Source organism: Podarcis gaigeae (assembly GCF_964106915.1).
Source record: "Podarcis gaigeae genome assembly, chromosome: 2".
In the NCBI taxonomy this organism is placed as follows: domain Eukaryota; kingdom Metazoa; phylum Chordata; class Lepidosauria; order Squamata; family Lacertidae; genus Podarcis; species Podarcis gaigeae.
In genome coordinates, this window is record NC_139679.1 from 82,254,422 (window position 1) to 82,269,729 (window position 15,308).

Here is a 15,308-nt window from a genome sequence, read left to right on the forward strand (position 1 = left end):
CTCTTCCAGCTGTATGAGAACAGAATCACAGAACTCTTGATACTATCTGCAACACCAAGATCGTTGTGGCATGGCTTTAAGTCATAGTTTTAACGGGCAGTTGAAATTTCAGGATATATGCTGTCTATAGTATAGTTTGTACATGCTATAATATTTGGTGACTTTATTTTGCTTGGCTATCAACTACAGACACTGTAGTCTGAGTATCTATGGCACAGTGCTTTTTAAAACACTCACTTATTGGCATTGCTTGCAGACTTTCAATGTAGCAGCATAATATAGCTGCCATGATCATGGGCACCCCCATATCACTACAGAAGACCTTGTATAAAACAACACATTATGACGGTGCAATAGCTTGACCTCAGGACCATGAATGTACCACATAATGGTATGCACATACACTGATGCAAGCTTGGTTTCAGCAATGTATTATATTAACTAACTGACTAACTTGTATATTGCAGAGAAATGGTGCCCTGTTTGGAAATCATGTAAACCATGTTAGCAATGATACAAGGGATTCATTTCAGCAGATCAATACCACGCACCGTCCCCTGCATGTCCAAAGGCCTTCAATTCCATCTGCGGTTGAGACTACCGAGAAAAATGTGCCTCCTCCAGCAGGAAACTCCTTATTCCACAACCACCATAGTCATCATAGCCATCATAACCACAACTCTGTAGGGAAGCATGTTCCAAACTCAACAAATGCTAACCTCAATAATGCCAACATGTCCAAAGTGGCTAATGGAAGACACACAAGTGGTGGAAGTCATGAGTACATATCTGAAACTGGGCATCGTTCCCACTCCAGAAGTGATCGTCATGAAAAACGTAGAAGATCTGCCAATAGGAGGTAAATCTGAAATACAGTGTTTGGGTTCAGACCATTCTATATCCCAGTCACATTGTTGTACATTGTTGTACAACACATTGTTGTACATGAACTAATCAAATACAGTCATACCCGGGGTTCCAGACGCTTCAGGTTGCGTTTTTTCGGGTAACGGACCCGCCAAAACCCGGAAGTACCGGAACGGGTTACTTCTGGGTTTCAGTGGTTGCGCATGTACAGAAGCGCCAAATTGCAACCTGTGCGTGCACAGACGTGCTGCTGCGGGTTGCAAATGTGCATCCCGCACGGATCACATTCGCAACCCAAGCGTCCACTGTAGTAGGTTTGGGGTTTGTTTGTTTTTTACAAAAAGGTGCATACCATTTTCATTCCTTTCAGTCTTTGAATAAAAATTTGGCTGCTTTTTGACCACTTATCCTTGATTATCTCACTGGCCTGGATTCATTTTATAGATTACTTGAAACTTGTATTTCAGTATATAGCTTGCATTTAGCTTTTTATTCAGCTACATGTTCTGATTCAGTTGGCTACCTGATCCAGCAAATGCCCATGAGAACTATCTTACTGTGGTGAAGAGAATTGGATCAATTCAACAGATACAAGCATTAATAGCATGTTCTGCTCTACAGTTCATTATGTCAAGAACTAATTTCAAATTAGTGTTTCTTTTTTATTAAAGTAGCATAACTTAAAATATATTTCGGGGGTGGGGTGTTGCAGATAAATTTATTAAACAAGTACCTTACTATCACCAGTTCATGAATGCTAATTATACTTCTTTTCTCCTTCTACATTGTTTCCCCTCTTGGATAGATCTCGCTATTATGAAACTTACATTAGGTAAGTAAATACAGTGTGAAGCTCTTGGCAAAAGGGTATTGACATGCCCAGATACAACCGAGCATGCTTTTAAAAATTATTTCAAACCACAGCAAAAGCAACATGAGTTGTGATACTCACATTGGGGTAATTATAAACTGGGGGGCCCATAAGAATTTCTCAGAACATTATGGGCATCATGAGAAAGAATAATTATTAAGACTATTCCAGTTCATGAGTATTAAACTACTGTGGGTATCCAAATGTGTGAAAGGGGTAACAAGAATATGCACACCAGGCATGCTTCCATGACGCTGACATCTGCATCAGCCCCACTGTGGCTGCTGCATGTTCAGCGTCAGACTGAAGAGGGCCTGAAACTATTATTTGGGCATAACTTGAACCTTAAAAAGGAATGGGAAAGCAGAGAGCTGCATGCGACCCACAGCCCAATTTCATGCAGGTGGCAAGGGAAGAAAAATGAGGGAAAGGTGGTGGCAGAGGGGGAAGGGAGGGAGAGGGGATGTCCTTTGGTTCTGGTCCCACCCATCACTTGCTACAGCACCACCCACTGCCAAGATGTAGCTCCTGACAGATTACCTCCCTTTCAACAGAAAAATAGTTTCTCTGGCCATGAAATACAGGAAAATACTAGAGACGTATGGCTTATTCTTGAACCAAATGAAAATAAAGCAGTTGTCCTCATAACCTTAAGTGTTTTATATTCCTAAAGTAAGATCATTGACACCCAAACTTTGTACAGTCAGACTTGCTTCGCCCTAACTAATAATAGTTTTTTCTTCTCATGAATGCTATAATAAAAGCAACGAGAACCTTTTTTTACTTCGCTAAATTCTAAAACCATGTGTGTTATCTTTTAAGATGACATTAGAAAAGCATACCTGAAGCGAAAGTCCACAGTGATAGGCATTAGATCACATTTCTGCTACAGTGATTTATGCATAGGTGTAAAAGACAAGACAGCGATGTTTCCAAAGAAGGGAAATTTGTGAAAAGTGCAGCTACAACAATTTATGTCAACATTGTTCCTTCAAGAAATTAGGCCTTGCCAAACATCTATGTCCTATCTGTAGGTCAGAATCTGGGGATAGACATCTACCCACAATTTGCCGAGAAGATCATGAAATTCGAGATTATTATAATGATGATTGCTACTTGGATGATCAGGAATATTTTAGTGGTGAAGAATATTATGAAGAAGACAGTATGCTGTCAGGAAGCAGGTAAGATTGCTAGTCTTTATTGAGAAAACAGTTTTGTATATACCTAAATCAATTATGAAGATAATTTTATGTTCTATATAGCAAAGAAAGAAAAACTATTTTAATGTGCTATTGGAGTTCTGTAATATGCAGGGAGCCCACACAGATGGAAAAGACTTCCTATTTCAGAATTTACCCTGAACACACAAGGAGCCAGCAAATTGTTAGTTATGTAATTTATTGGTGTGTTTTTTACTGCCTGGGATGGAGGGAAGGCAGTTGTGGCAGTTGAAGTACTATGATAACTTACAAGTCCTTACATACTCTGCACTTTGATTTTTGTGGGGAAGGGCACTATTTGCTACTCCAACTTGAGACAGCAAAATGTCCTGGGCTATTCCTGTATGACGGGCATTTATCATCTGTTTCTTTACCGCAGGTATACATATGACTATCCCAGTAGATATCACTGTAATGATTTGGACTTCGAACGGCCAAAGGGTTACCATCACCCACATGGTTTTTTTGAGGAAGATGACTCCCAGACGTGCTATGATTCAAAAAGATCTCCGAGGAGGCGGTTGCTACCTCCAACACCCACACGTGAGTACAACTGAGAAAGTTGACTTCATTATATGGACATACGCTTGGTTTGCTACAGGACCTGTGGATGTCTCTTGGCCCCATGGTATCAAAATTATTCTACTCACCATAAACAGTCAGAAACCAGAGGCAACTCATTCACAGAATAACACTGTTGCGATGGTTAACGAACAGAGAAAATAGTCAATCGGCTATGGAATTTATTCTGGACACTTATTCCACCATCCAGTCCTTTAACTGAAAACGGGTTACTGAAGTTCTTTAACAGTCAGAATTAGAATTGATCCAGATTGATCTATACTTTCCAGATTAGCATTTGAAATCTACCCTCTGTTACCAAAACAGCATTCATTTATGGAGTTATTTTTTAACTGCCCTTCACCCCAACACCACAAGACAGGTTACATTTAGGACAATACCATCACATAAACATGCATAATTAACAAACCATAGAAAAGCAACAAGAGCATAGAACAGATACAACTAGCAACACCATTTAAAGGGAGGACAAAAAAATAATATCCTATTTCACTTCCAAAGGCCAGAGGAAACAGGTTTATCTTAAGCAAAAGATGCAAAGAGGGAGTTCCACAGTTTTGGGGTCATCACAGAGAAGGCCCTGTTTAAAACTACTGGACCTGTGAGGTGGCAATACCAAGAGAACCACTTCTGCTAATCTCAATACTTGAGCTGGCATAAATAGGAGGAGGCTATATTTGGAGTGTAGGACTAATGCAAACACCTTGAATTGGCCTCAGAAACAGACGAGCAACCAGAGGAGATGTTTCCAAACAGATGTAATATGAATCCTTGCAGCCATATTAGACATTTTTCTGACTTCCACATTCTGTGCCAGTTGCAGCTTCCAAACCTTTTCCAAGGGCACCACCACATAGAGTACACTGCAACAGTCCAATCTGGACACTATTGGAGCATGGAGTAAAGTGAGCAAGTGATTTCTTCAGGAGGAGCCATAGCTGGCTAACCAGCTGTAGCTAGAAATAGGCACTCCTAACTACCAAGGCGGGACGCAGGTGGCGCTGTGGGTTAAAGCCTCAGCGCCTAGGACTTGCTGATCGAAAGGTCGGCGGTTCGAATCCCTGCGGCGGGGTGTGCTCCTGCTGCTCGGTCCCAGCGCCTGCCAACCTAGCAGTTCGAAAGCACCCTTAAGTGCAAGTAGATAAATAGGGACCGCTTTCTAGCGGGAAGGTAAACGGCGTTTCCGTGTGCGGCTCTGGCTCGCCAGAGCAGCGATGTCACGCTGGCCACGTGACCTGGAAGTTTCTCCGGACAGCGCTGGCCCCTGGCCTCTTGAGTGAGATGGGCGCACAACCCCAGAGTCTGTCAAGACTGGCCCGTACGGGCAGGGGTACCTTTACCTTTACCTTTAACTACCAAGGCCACACAGGCCTCCAGCGACAGCACTGCATCCAGCAGTGCCCCCAGCTACACCATTGGTCATTCTCATCCAGAACAGGTTGCCTCACCACTTCCCGGGCTTGGGAACTTCGAACACGTAACACTCCTGTCTTGTCTGGTTTCACGTTCAGTCTCTTGGCTCATGTTCAGCCCATTACTGTATCCAGGCACTGGCCTAGCTACTGAAATGTCTCTCCTGATTCAGATGGTGCACAGAGAGCGCTATATGTTATCCACACATTGATGGCACCTCACACCAAAACTCCTGATGACATTTCCAAGAGCATAGTTGTTAAAAAAAACCATGTGGAACAGAATGGAGCCCTCTGGGATGCCGTGCCATAGGTCAATCCCCCCCCCCCAGTGGCAAGCAGTAGCTTCAGTTGTGTTTTCTGTAACCAACCCTAAAGGTAGGGATGGAACTGCTGAAATACAGTGGTTAGTGCAGGAGAATACCATGGTCTACAGTGGTCAAAATCCAAAGAGAAGTCAAGGAGAATGAGCAGGGTTGCACTCTTTCCCAACAAAGGCCATCAACCAGCACAACAAAGGCAGTTATGGTACCATGACATACACTACCCAAAAATGGAACTTGAAGTCTAGAAATGAGAGCCTAAAGCTTAAGGAATTCTGCAGAAAATTGATACACCTTGTCAGGAAACCCTTCCCTCCTAAGAGATACAATTAACGTGATCCAAAATAAACTTGTTACTGTAAAAAAAATAGTGTCATGTAACTTTTTGCTGTTTTGGACCCAGACTGCAACATGAAACCAGACAACAGGATCACTTCCTTTGCTGTGTATTTGCTGTGAAGTTACAATGCCGTTAGGGACACGGGTGGTGCTGTGGGTTAAACCACAGAGCCTAGGGCTTCCCGATCAGAAGGTTGGCGGTTCGAATCCCCGTGACGGGTGAACTCCCTTTGCTCGGTCCCTGCTCCTGCCAACCTAGCAGTTCGAAAGCATGTCAAAGTGCAAGTAGATAAATAGGTACTGCTCTGGCAAGAAGGTAAATGGCGTTTCCATGTGCTGCTCTGGTTCACCAGAAGTGACTTAGTCACGTTGGCCACATGAGCCAGAAGCTGTCACTGGCTCCCTCAGCCAGTAAAGCAAGATGAGCGCCACAACCCTGCGACTGGACCTAATGGTCAGGGGTCACTTTACCTTTACCACAATGCTGTTTAGCTTCCCTTTGCTAGTTGTGAAATAGATTTGCAACAAACCAACAGAAACAATAGCCCAATTAAATGTGATTCTGTTCTAAGGCTTAGTATTATAAGAATAAGCCACAACAAACCTCAGGGAAGTGATGAGAAAATATATTAAAAGGTGTGGGATAACAATTACTTGACACAACAAATAAGGATGCTCAGTAAACTCATCAACTGGAAACAACCATAATGCTAAACCTTGGTTTAGAGTTACATGCAAACCAAGCCATAGATGAGGCCTGCATCTTTGTTTCTATCTTGTTTCTATCCTATTTGCCTCACCCCTGGGGGTAACATAATCTAAGGTTCAATGCTGGAAGACTTAAGGTTGCTATGCACAAGAAGGAAACATTGTCAGATGCAACATGTGACAGGTGCGATTTGAATTTTGAGATCACAAGGAAGTGAATTAGTGTTGCATTTGTTCCTGGAGAAGCAAACTTTCCCTTATATACACAGGCTTATAGTACTGATACAAATTAAATAAATACTACTGTTATTCGGTGACTTACTTACCGGCACATGTCTTGTCCTTTTCACTCCCTCTGTTAACATAATTGCCATGGGCTTCTTGATTAGGGATACCGGAGAAGGATGAAATTAACTCAAGGAAAAATCAGTTGTAAAGAAGGTTTCCTAAATTACTTAATTCACACCCAGCATGATACATTATTTTGCATCATGATTTTATATTGGTTATCTCAGCTGTGCGATCTAGGACACTGTCTTGGGTTTCTGTCAACACTTTTGAGACATAATTGGCCTTTCAATGTGTTTTCTTCAAAGTGTCAAAAAACAAAACAAAACCCCACACCATTAAAGCTGTGGTTTTTATTGAGTGTAATGTAATTTTGCATTATCACACTTCCCTCCTTGGGCCAGGCAGACTGCCTTGGAGAGTTATCAGAACTTTGGATTTTATGGATTATTAGCCTTTGCAGCCTGACACTTCAAAGATCAATCTGTCTATCCTAATTGTAATACCAGAAAATGACCTAATTGTAGCTAGCAATCAGTAAGTTACTCCTTAAGACAACCCAAAACTATTTGCCACCTTTCCTGCAATTGACTAGTAGTTGCTCCTCTTGAAACTGTCTCCAGAAAATAGTAATCACCAATTCAATCTTTTCATGTTTCAGCAAATCGCCGCTCTTCCTTTAATTTTGAATGCCTCCGCAGACAGAGCAGTCAGGATGAAATCCCACTATCCCCCACTTTTCACCACCGCACTGCTTTGCCCCTGCATTTAATGCAACAGCAGGTGAGTTAAAACACAGTGTTCACACTTTAGTTGCAGAATTCTATGTTTGATGTGTAATTTTATGCCACTTCTTTGGAATATGCCAATACTGGCAACACTCAGGGTGATGAAAGATAGGAATCCCTTTCCAAGTGTTCTGAATAGAACACGTGAAGAGAGAAGAGCCTGCCTGGGCATGCTAGCTCCACATCCGGTCCCTGTCACCTTCTGGGTGTTCCAAGACAACCGTTTGTGGGGAGGAAGCCTCCTGTACTCATGGAGGCTCCTGTGCCTTTTGAAACTGGAAAAATCAAGGCTCCCCAGTGCATATACATAGTTAGGGCAGGCAATCTCTCTCAAACACATGGAGGTGTGATAGCAAGGATGGATGGATGGTGGGAGGATGTTAGCTGCCTTAAGCCCCATTCTAAATGCCCAACTAGGGATTTTGTAAGGTCACCAGCACGTTAAAACTCCTGAGAGCTCAGCTTTCTGGATCCTGAATTGGGAGAGAAAAACATGACTGCAGGGGAATGGGAAGGGTGCTCCTATGCCTCTAGACTATTTTTCAGCAACTGTTTCTTCACCAAGTCCGGTCTCAGGAGGAAAAAATGGTCCTGATGGGCAAGACAAAGAGCAATTTGGATCCTTAAAGGGTTTGGTAAGCAACTCATACTTCCCTGGTTAGTTACAAAAGGTCAGATTCAACTAAGTTGCTGTACCAGCAGAAGCCAGCTAGCTCAGTGGAGCTCCCCCTCACCTTTCTTCTTCCTGCGCGCTCCCCAAATCCCAACCCCAGAGTAGCATACAGAGGGAGGAGAGAGATCAGTCCATTTGGCAAGGAAAAACACTTGTGCTAACAGAACAATCTCCTTAGCACGACATGGAATTCCTCCCTTACAACTTTTGCAAGTTACGATCAGCTATGTCTACAATCCAATAATGCTTCTACTGAAGAATGGTGTATGTTGCATTTTGATGGGTTTTTCTGGGGCTGACATTAAACAGCAAAATCTGGCTTTATGCATTTTCCCTTGGAACTAAGTCCCACTGACTCAGGGGGCTTAATCTCATGTAAGTGGGCATAAGACTGCAACCCAATCCTATGTGTGGTTGCTCAGAAGTAACAGGAGTTGGTTGTACTGAGAGCGTGTCCCAAAGTTAAACAATTGGTCTCATGCTGTAGTTGCAAAGGTTGAGTAGCTTGGCAAAAAGTTCTGTATTTCAGAGACGGGAAACCTGTGACCAACCAGATGTTGTTGGACTCCATTAGCCCCCAGCCAGCTTGGGCAATGTTCACAGACAATGGGAGTTGCAGTTCAGCAACAACTGGAGAGTGACAGCTTCCCTATCCCTGATCTATTTATTTCTGCAAACATTCAGTAGAAGTTGCTGTAATTTATTAGGACACTGCATCCAGCGCATTTTTAATACTAATGCTTTTTCTTCCCCAATATTAGGTCACATTAAAGGCTCATCCAGACTTCCTTTTGTGCCACACAGATCTTCACTGCATCTGAGCCCTTTTTCTTTTAGCCCTGAAGCTTTCCCTATGAATCGGAACAAATGCAAATATATAGACAACCTGAATTCCCATTTGTTCTGATTCAGCATCAAATTTTCCTATTTCCTGTAGCTTTAAAGTGTGGAGCTACACTTGGAAAGTGTGGGGCCAAAGGTTAGTGTGGATGAGCCCCAAGTCTTGAATACTGGGTTCAGTTATGCCTATTTTGCACCATTCCATATTCAAAAATATGAACACTGGGTAACACTGCCAGGATCTGTTTCAGAGTTTCTTGCTGTCCGAAGTGCTTACACAGGATGGACCTCAGTCACGCAGCCAAAGAGTTACAGCACACTGGTTACTCCCTTAGCTGAGACTTGGGTGCCACAGTTCAGCGCACAGCTAGGCACATTAAGTCTCATCGCAATCAGTGGAAGTTAAACACAATATAATTCTGGACTATGGCCAGTATTTTAACCCAGCACAACTTCAGGGTTGTTAAAAGTTTCCAATATATTTCCTGGCAACCCCAAAATGCAGTGAGCTTTAAGCCATCTTTCACATGTTTTGTTGAGAGAACAGAGAAGTAATAAATCAAAGTTCTATGCTCGCTCTCTCACGCACACACGCTCTCTCACGAACACCCCTCCTGTTTGTTTAACACATTCATTGTCCACCATGTTCATAAATGCAAATCATAAGTAAACTGAACAATGGCATGGTTCATTCTTCACTCTTCAATCTAAAAACAAACAAATGTCTGATTGAACACCTTAACTGGCTGGAGATGACAAGTGTGGTTACTGGCTGAAACTACTTTGCATGTGATCTGCTACTGCCTTCATAAATCTGTGGGTGTATTAGCTTTTAATCTCTTCTTCAGGTCATGGCTGTTGCAGGTCTGGATGCCACTAAAGCTCACCGGCATTCCCCCAGCCGTTCAACACGTTCCTGGGCCACACCACCAGCTACCCCACCCAACCGTGACCATACTCCTTATTATACGCCTCTTATCCAAGTGGACCGAGCAGAATCAACGGAACATATGAACGGCAGCCTCCCGTCTTTGCATAGGAGCTCCTGGTACACAGATGATCCCGATATTGCCTATCGGACATTTACGCCAGCTAATTTGACTGTACCGAGCGACTTTAGGCATAAGCATAGTGACAAGCAGAGAAGTGCGGATAGTTTGGTAGAAGCGGTAAGTGCTTTGAGCTCCTGTTTTTAGCTGCATGGTGTTACTTAAGTCGTTTTAGAAAACAAAGGCTTACCTGCCATTACACATACTTAAATCGCTAGAGGCCACAAACAGCAGAGATAGCTTTGTTCCATCTACAACACATAAGGACATTCGAGAGATTTGCCAGCCATGATCACTAGCCCTGCAATAGGCTGTGAAGAGCAGGAAGATGATCAAGAAGGTTGCTGCATTTCCAAGGCAAACCAACAACAACTGATGTTTCAAAAGGCCCCAGATGGAATCCTAAAACCATAGAATCAGAGTTGGAAGGGAGCCCCAAGGGACATCTAGTCCAACCCCCTGCAATGCAGGAATCTCAACTAGAGCATACATGACAGGTGGCCATCCAACCTCTGCTTTCAAACCTCCAAGGAAGGAGTGTGCACCACCTTCCGAGGAAGTCTTGACAGAATCAGATGAGATGCCTCAAATGATTTCAAATGTTGTCTGGGAGCAGCCACAGCTTGCAGTGTCTACTTAAAAGGCTGGGTGGTGGGACTGAGGAGGAATTCCCACTGTCTCTGCGTTTGGTAGTGATAGAGTTCAGAGCAGAAGAGGGTTGAAGTATTGCTACTCCACGCCCCTCAAAATCTGAGGCTGATGGGAAGACACAGATTATGCAGCAGTGATGTTATCAGGTGCACGTTGCTAATTTGGTTACAGAAGCCTAATTTGGTTACAGAAGGCTCATTTGCTTACAGAAACATCCCAACATATTAAATAAAGAAACAGGTGGCTTTTTGTTTTGTTTTATGAGAAGGCTGTTTTATGAGTTTTGCCAGATAAGGAAGGAACACTGATACAGTAACAGCAGTGTCACTTAGGGAATTGCCAAAGCAGCAAAGAAACAAGTGCAAGACCATATTCTGCCTTTCCACCCTGCATGGACATATTCTTTATTATGGTAAAGGTAAAGGTAAAGGTAAAGGGACCCCTGACCTTTAGGTCCAGTCGTAGCCGACTCTGGGGTTACGGCGCTCATCTCACTTTATTGGCCAAGGGAGCTGGATATTTTGTCTTTTTCTGTTAAATCAGAAGATTGTTTAGGACAGGCACTCCCTGATGCTTTGGGGGGAGCATGTTCACTTCACCTGTTACCTGTTCCCCATGGATGAGAACCCAAGGCAAAATGACTGAGGACTGGTTTAAGCCAAGGTGCAGAACCTCCACCCCCACGAAGCCGTTTCTCCCAAACCTTGCCCACCATCAAAAGTCACTTGTATAATCAGTTGAAAATCCTATGTTGGCTGTTTCAAGCTACAAAAGGGGGGCATGCAGCCCTAAAGCAGCAGGATTTAACACCCTGCTCGGCTGACAATGGGGGGGGATGTGTGTGTTAAATCCTGCACAGCTTGGCGGGTTTCATACAAGCACCTTCCCGTTTCGGGAAGGGGCTTACATGGAATCTCTTGCTACAACAAAGGCTTTTTCCTCTGTTGTAAAAACGGATTCAGAAAATGATTTGCATCAGAATTTCCTGCAAAGATGAAGGGGGGAGATGTTCATTTTAGCAGCACTTTGCAAGGTACACCTGATGTCATTGTGATATCAGGTGATTCACAAATGGGTAGATCGCCCATCTGTCATATTTGCCCCATGAGGACAATCCCCAAAAGGATCTGGCCTGTGGAGACAAAACTATTTTCCCCACCCAATTTAAGCTATATCCTCCCTATGTGCCATACTGTTTCATGTCAACTTTTGTCCCATTGTGTCTACAAAATAGGACAGAAGCTGAAAGCCGCCAATACTAACTAGACAACATAGTTTGGCTGCATTCTTTATCCATTTACAGGAAGAATCACGTAAGATAGAGTGACTTTGATTACAACTATGGACTCCAGAATTTCTCTGAAAACATTAGTGTATTCCAGGTGGCCCTCAGTCATGCATCATCCCAACTCCTCTCCTAGCTTCATCAGAATGTCACTTACAAACTCAGCCACACACAGCTTATGGGGAAGGCCTTCTTTACACAGTTGTGGGACAATTCAATATCTAGGGAGTAGATTTTCAGAAGGCACTTGAAATAAAAATAATGCAACATAAAAAGGTTTGCACTTTCTAAAATGAATTGAAGTATTGAAGCTTTGTCACTGTTTGCTTTTCATTTCTTATCCTAAGTGCCAAATTAATGTTTATAGTATTACTTTCTCAGGTACTTATATCTGAAGGATTAGGACGGTATGCAAAAGACCCGAAGTTTGTTTCTGCTACGAAACATGAGATTGCTGATGCTTGTGACATGACTATTGATGAAATGGAAAGTGCTGCGAGTAATCTTCTCAATGGGAACATTAGCAATGGAGCCAATGGTGACATGTTCCCCATTTTAAATAGACAAGATTATGAACTTCAAGACTTTGGTCCTGGCTATAGTGATGAAGAGCCAGAAACTGGTAAATATGAAGAAGACTTAGCTGATGAAATGATATGCATTACGACCTTATAGTATTTAGCAAGAAAAAAAGTTTGATTTTAAATAAACAAAAGTGCCTCATAGTTCCAAGATGCTAGGCACTAGTTGGAATTAAGAAGGAATCAAGTTTTGCACGAATGATGATGTCACATTGCGAGGAAGCCATACTTTTATTTCTTCTTAAATATCTCCAGTGTGGTGAAAACAGGATCAGAATGGCAGGATGTTGACAAGTCCTTTGCTATAGAATCCTGAGCTCATCAGTGAGTGAAGGTTGGTTATTAGACTGAAAGAGATTCTAACCAGCCTGTTTTCAGATGTTGAAGAAAAAGTTGAAAGATTGCTGCCTTTCAGTTTTGTGCTGCTGCCCTTCAGAGTGTAAAACTTTCTCAGTGGAAAAAGGTTTGGCACCAAAAAAGAAAGTCTGCATGAGAAGGATATGGTGATGAAAATCAAAAGTGTCATTACCTCTGATTATATGGCATATCAAATGTCCACTACATTCAACATATCCACTCAGATATTATTTTCAAATTTGCCTCCTTTTTTAAAAAAGTATTTGTCTAATACAGTTTGTCAAACACTACCTACATGAGATTGTTATATTGGACTGATGCTAAAAAGCATTTCTCTCGTATGTAACACCAGTTTACATAGCAAAATATCATTAAAGATAGTCTGTTTTATGACTGTCACATTAAGGGCAAAATATACTGGAATAATTGCATTTTTACCAATGCACTTGCAACCAGGTTAAAGTAGAGTTAGATAAGATAGTTTGTTAAAAATTATATAGCAGAAATTATTGTAAATAAATTGTAATCTACAAACATTTGTATTTGTAAAGAGATGTTCTATATTTTGTAATTATTGTACCGTAATTGAACTGCAGCAATATTTATGGAGCCTAATTATTGTAATTCTCCACAGAATTCTAGATAGAAGTATTTTTACTTGGATTGTATAGAGCTTTAGGATTAAATATTTAAATAGAGCCACCTCTTATTTCTTCATTGTAAAATGCTTTCGAGGTAAAGATTTGAGAAACTTGATGCTACAGAGATTTTATAAAATATTTTGGGCCTATAGGAGTCTCACTTTATTTAAAACATGGAAGATGACTATTTATAGTCTTATATTTGGAAAGTTAAGAGATTTGGAATTAACTGTTATCTTTTTTTATTTGGAAACTTCTGATTTTTATTTATACTACAACTCCTGCAATAACAGGTAAATAAAAAGAAATGAATCGAATTAGGCTACGCCTAACAAGGTTTTCTTTTAACCTTGAAGTATATATATTTACAGATTAACTGACCAAGTATTTTACTTGGTGTAGAGAATTCTTATGAAGAAATAATTTAACTGGTGGATGCAAAATGTTAACAAGTTACTCTGCTTGAAGTGGAATGTGTGATGAAGCAGTCATTTGCATAACCAAAAGATTCCTAATATGTTGGGGAAATGGATGGCATGGTGGCCTCAACTTTTGTTGTTCTATGTGGACCGTTTCCAGGATTTATTTTTATGCAATCAAAGGAGGGCTTAGACATTTGTCCATGATGCAGTAAAATCCTGATATTGAGGCTAATGCAATTTTGGAGGCAGGTGAATATCAAAAATCTATTTTATTAACACGATAAATTGACTTGCTTTGCCAAGTAACCTTATCAGGGTTTATCTGTATTAACAAAATAGGTAGCAATTCAAATCACATTTTAAAAAGTGTGACCTATACAAACTATGTTAATATAACCATTTTGTACACAGTGGCAATTTGCTATGGATACCTTACAGACCTTTTCTTGAATCATTATTTCAAATGCCAGGAGAGAATTTAAGGGTTTGTAAATTGTTTCTTGACCTACATCATTTTGTATGAAAAGAAATGCAAAATGTTCTTCGGAATAAAAATGTGTAATAATTTTATTATACTTGGGGCTCTTTTTACTAGCAGCTTCCTGAAGGTGGTTACCTCCTGACGTCATGGACACATAATCCATAGGTAAATAAGTACTTCTTGTACAAGCATCCCTATAATAAATGGGAGCTGTGCAATTTGCTTCAACAGAACAATCTCCTTGTAGTTTATGAGCCATACAGAAATAGTAAAAAAGAAAAGGCTTTCCACTTTCTCAAGTTGTCAGTAGCCTTTCCTGGGTTGATTTGCTTAGATGGAGGAGGAAACATTTGAGTTTTGCAATTACGTGGAAAAGGAATGGAAGGGAAGAAGCTCTCAGCCTCGGCAAGACACTTTTCAGGGTCAGATAAGTACAAGTATCAGAAACCAATATAGTTGATCAGGTTGCTCTTTACATCCGGTCTCTGCCTCCCATCTCAGCAAAACTAATTGAGAATGACTTTCTCAGACTAGTTCACACCTGTAGACTCTCTGTATCTGTTCATTCTACCATGCAGCACAGCATGGAAGCCAGCCTTGGGCTTATACCAGAGCTCTAAAATTAACGGTGCGTGTATTTGTGTGTTTCTACAAATATAAGCACCTTACATGAGTAGGCCTCAATCCATCTGCCAGGGAAAAATGGGGACAGATTATGTGACTGGGGCCTTTATGTAGAATCAGATTACAGGTTCAATTTAGGGTGGCAAAAGACCAGTAACTCCAGAACTTGTTTCTGTTCTCCATCACAAGCAGAATCCAAATAATGGCACATTTCATTTGGCTGGTAACTTGTTTGGAAAGTTCCTCGTTACTAAAGTTGTGTTGGCCATAAATATTAGGAGGAATGGAGATGCTACTACCCAG

The 15,308-nt window shown here is 41.5% G+C and overlaps 2 protein-coding genes across 37 annotated transcripts in view; one reads left to right on the forward strand and one right to left on the reverse strand.

Moving 5' to 3' along the window:
* The window catches only part of CACNA1D (calcium voltage-gated channel subunit alpha1 D), a 192,779-nt gene extending 178,304 nt beyond the window's left edge, over nucleotides 1-14,475 (forward strand). For 35 of the 36 annotated variants that reach the window (XM_083726968.1, XM_083726969.1, XM_083726955.1 and 32 more), the window contains 7 exons: nucleotides 468-859; nucleotides 1,673-1,699; nucleotides 2,773-2,922; nucleotides 3,341-3,504; nucleotides 7,275-7,396; nucleotides 9,763-10,083; nucleotides 12,281-14,475. In XM_083726968.1, the coding sequence (XP_083583094.1) occupies nucleotides 468-859; nucleotides 1,673-1,699; nucleotides 2,773-2,922; nucleotides 3,341-3,504; nucleotides 7,275-7,396; nucleotides 9,763-10,083; nucleotides 12,281-12,574 (1,470 nt within the window). In that variant the 3' untranslated portion in view covers nucleotides 12,575-14,475. Of the gene's footprint in view, nucleotides 1-467; nucleotides 860-1,672; nucleotides 1,700-2,772; nucleotides 2,923-3,340; nucleotides 3,505-7,274; nucleotides 7,397-8,835; nucleotides 8,995-9,762; nucleotides 10,084-12,280 lie in introns of those variants that run through there. The other variant, XM_083726967.1, reaches the window with a different exon arrangement.
* Nucleotides 1-15,308, reverse strand: part of CHDH (choline dehydrogenase) — a 41,387-nt gene that overhangs the window by 2,745 nt on the left and 23,334 nt on the right. The gene's annotated exons all lie outside the window — the stretch shown is intronic.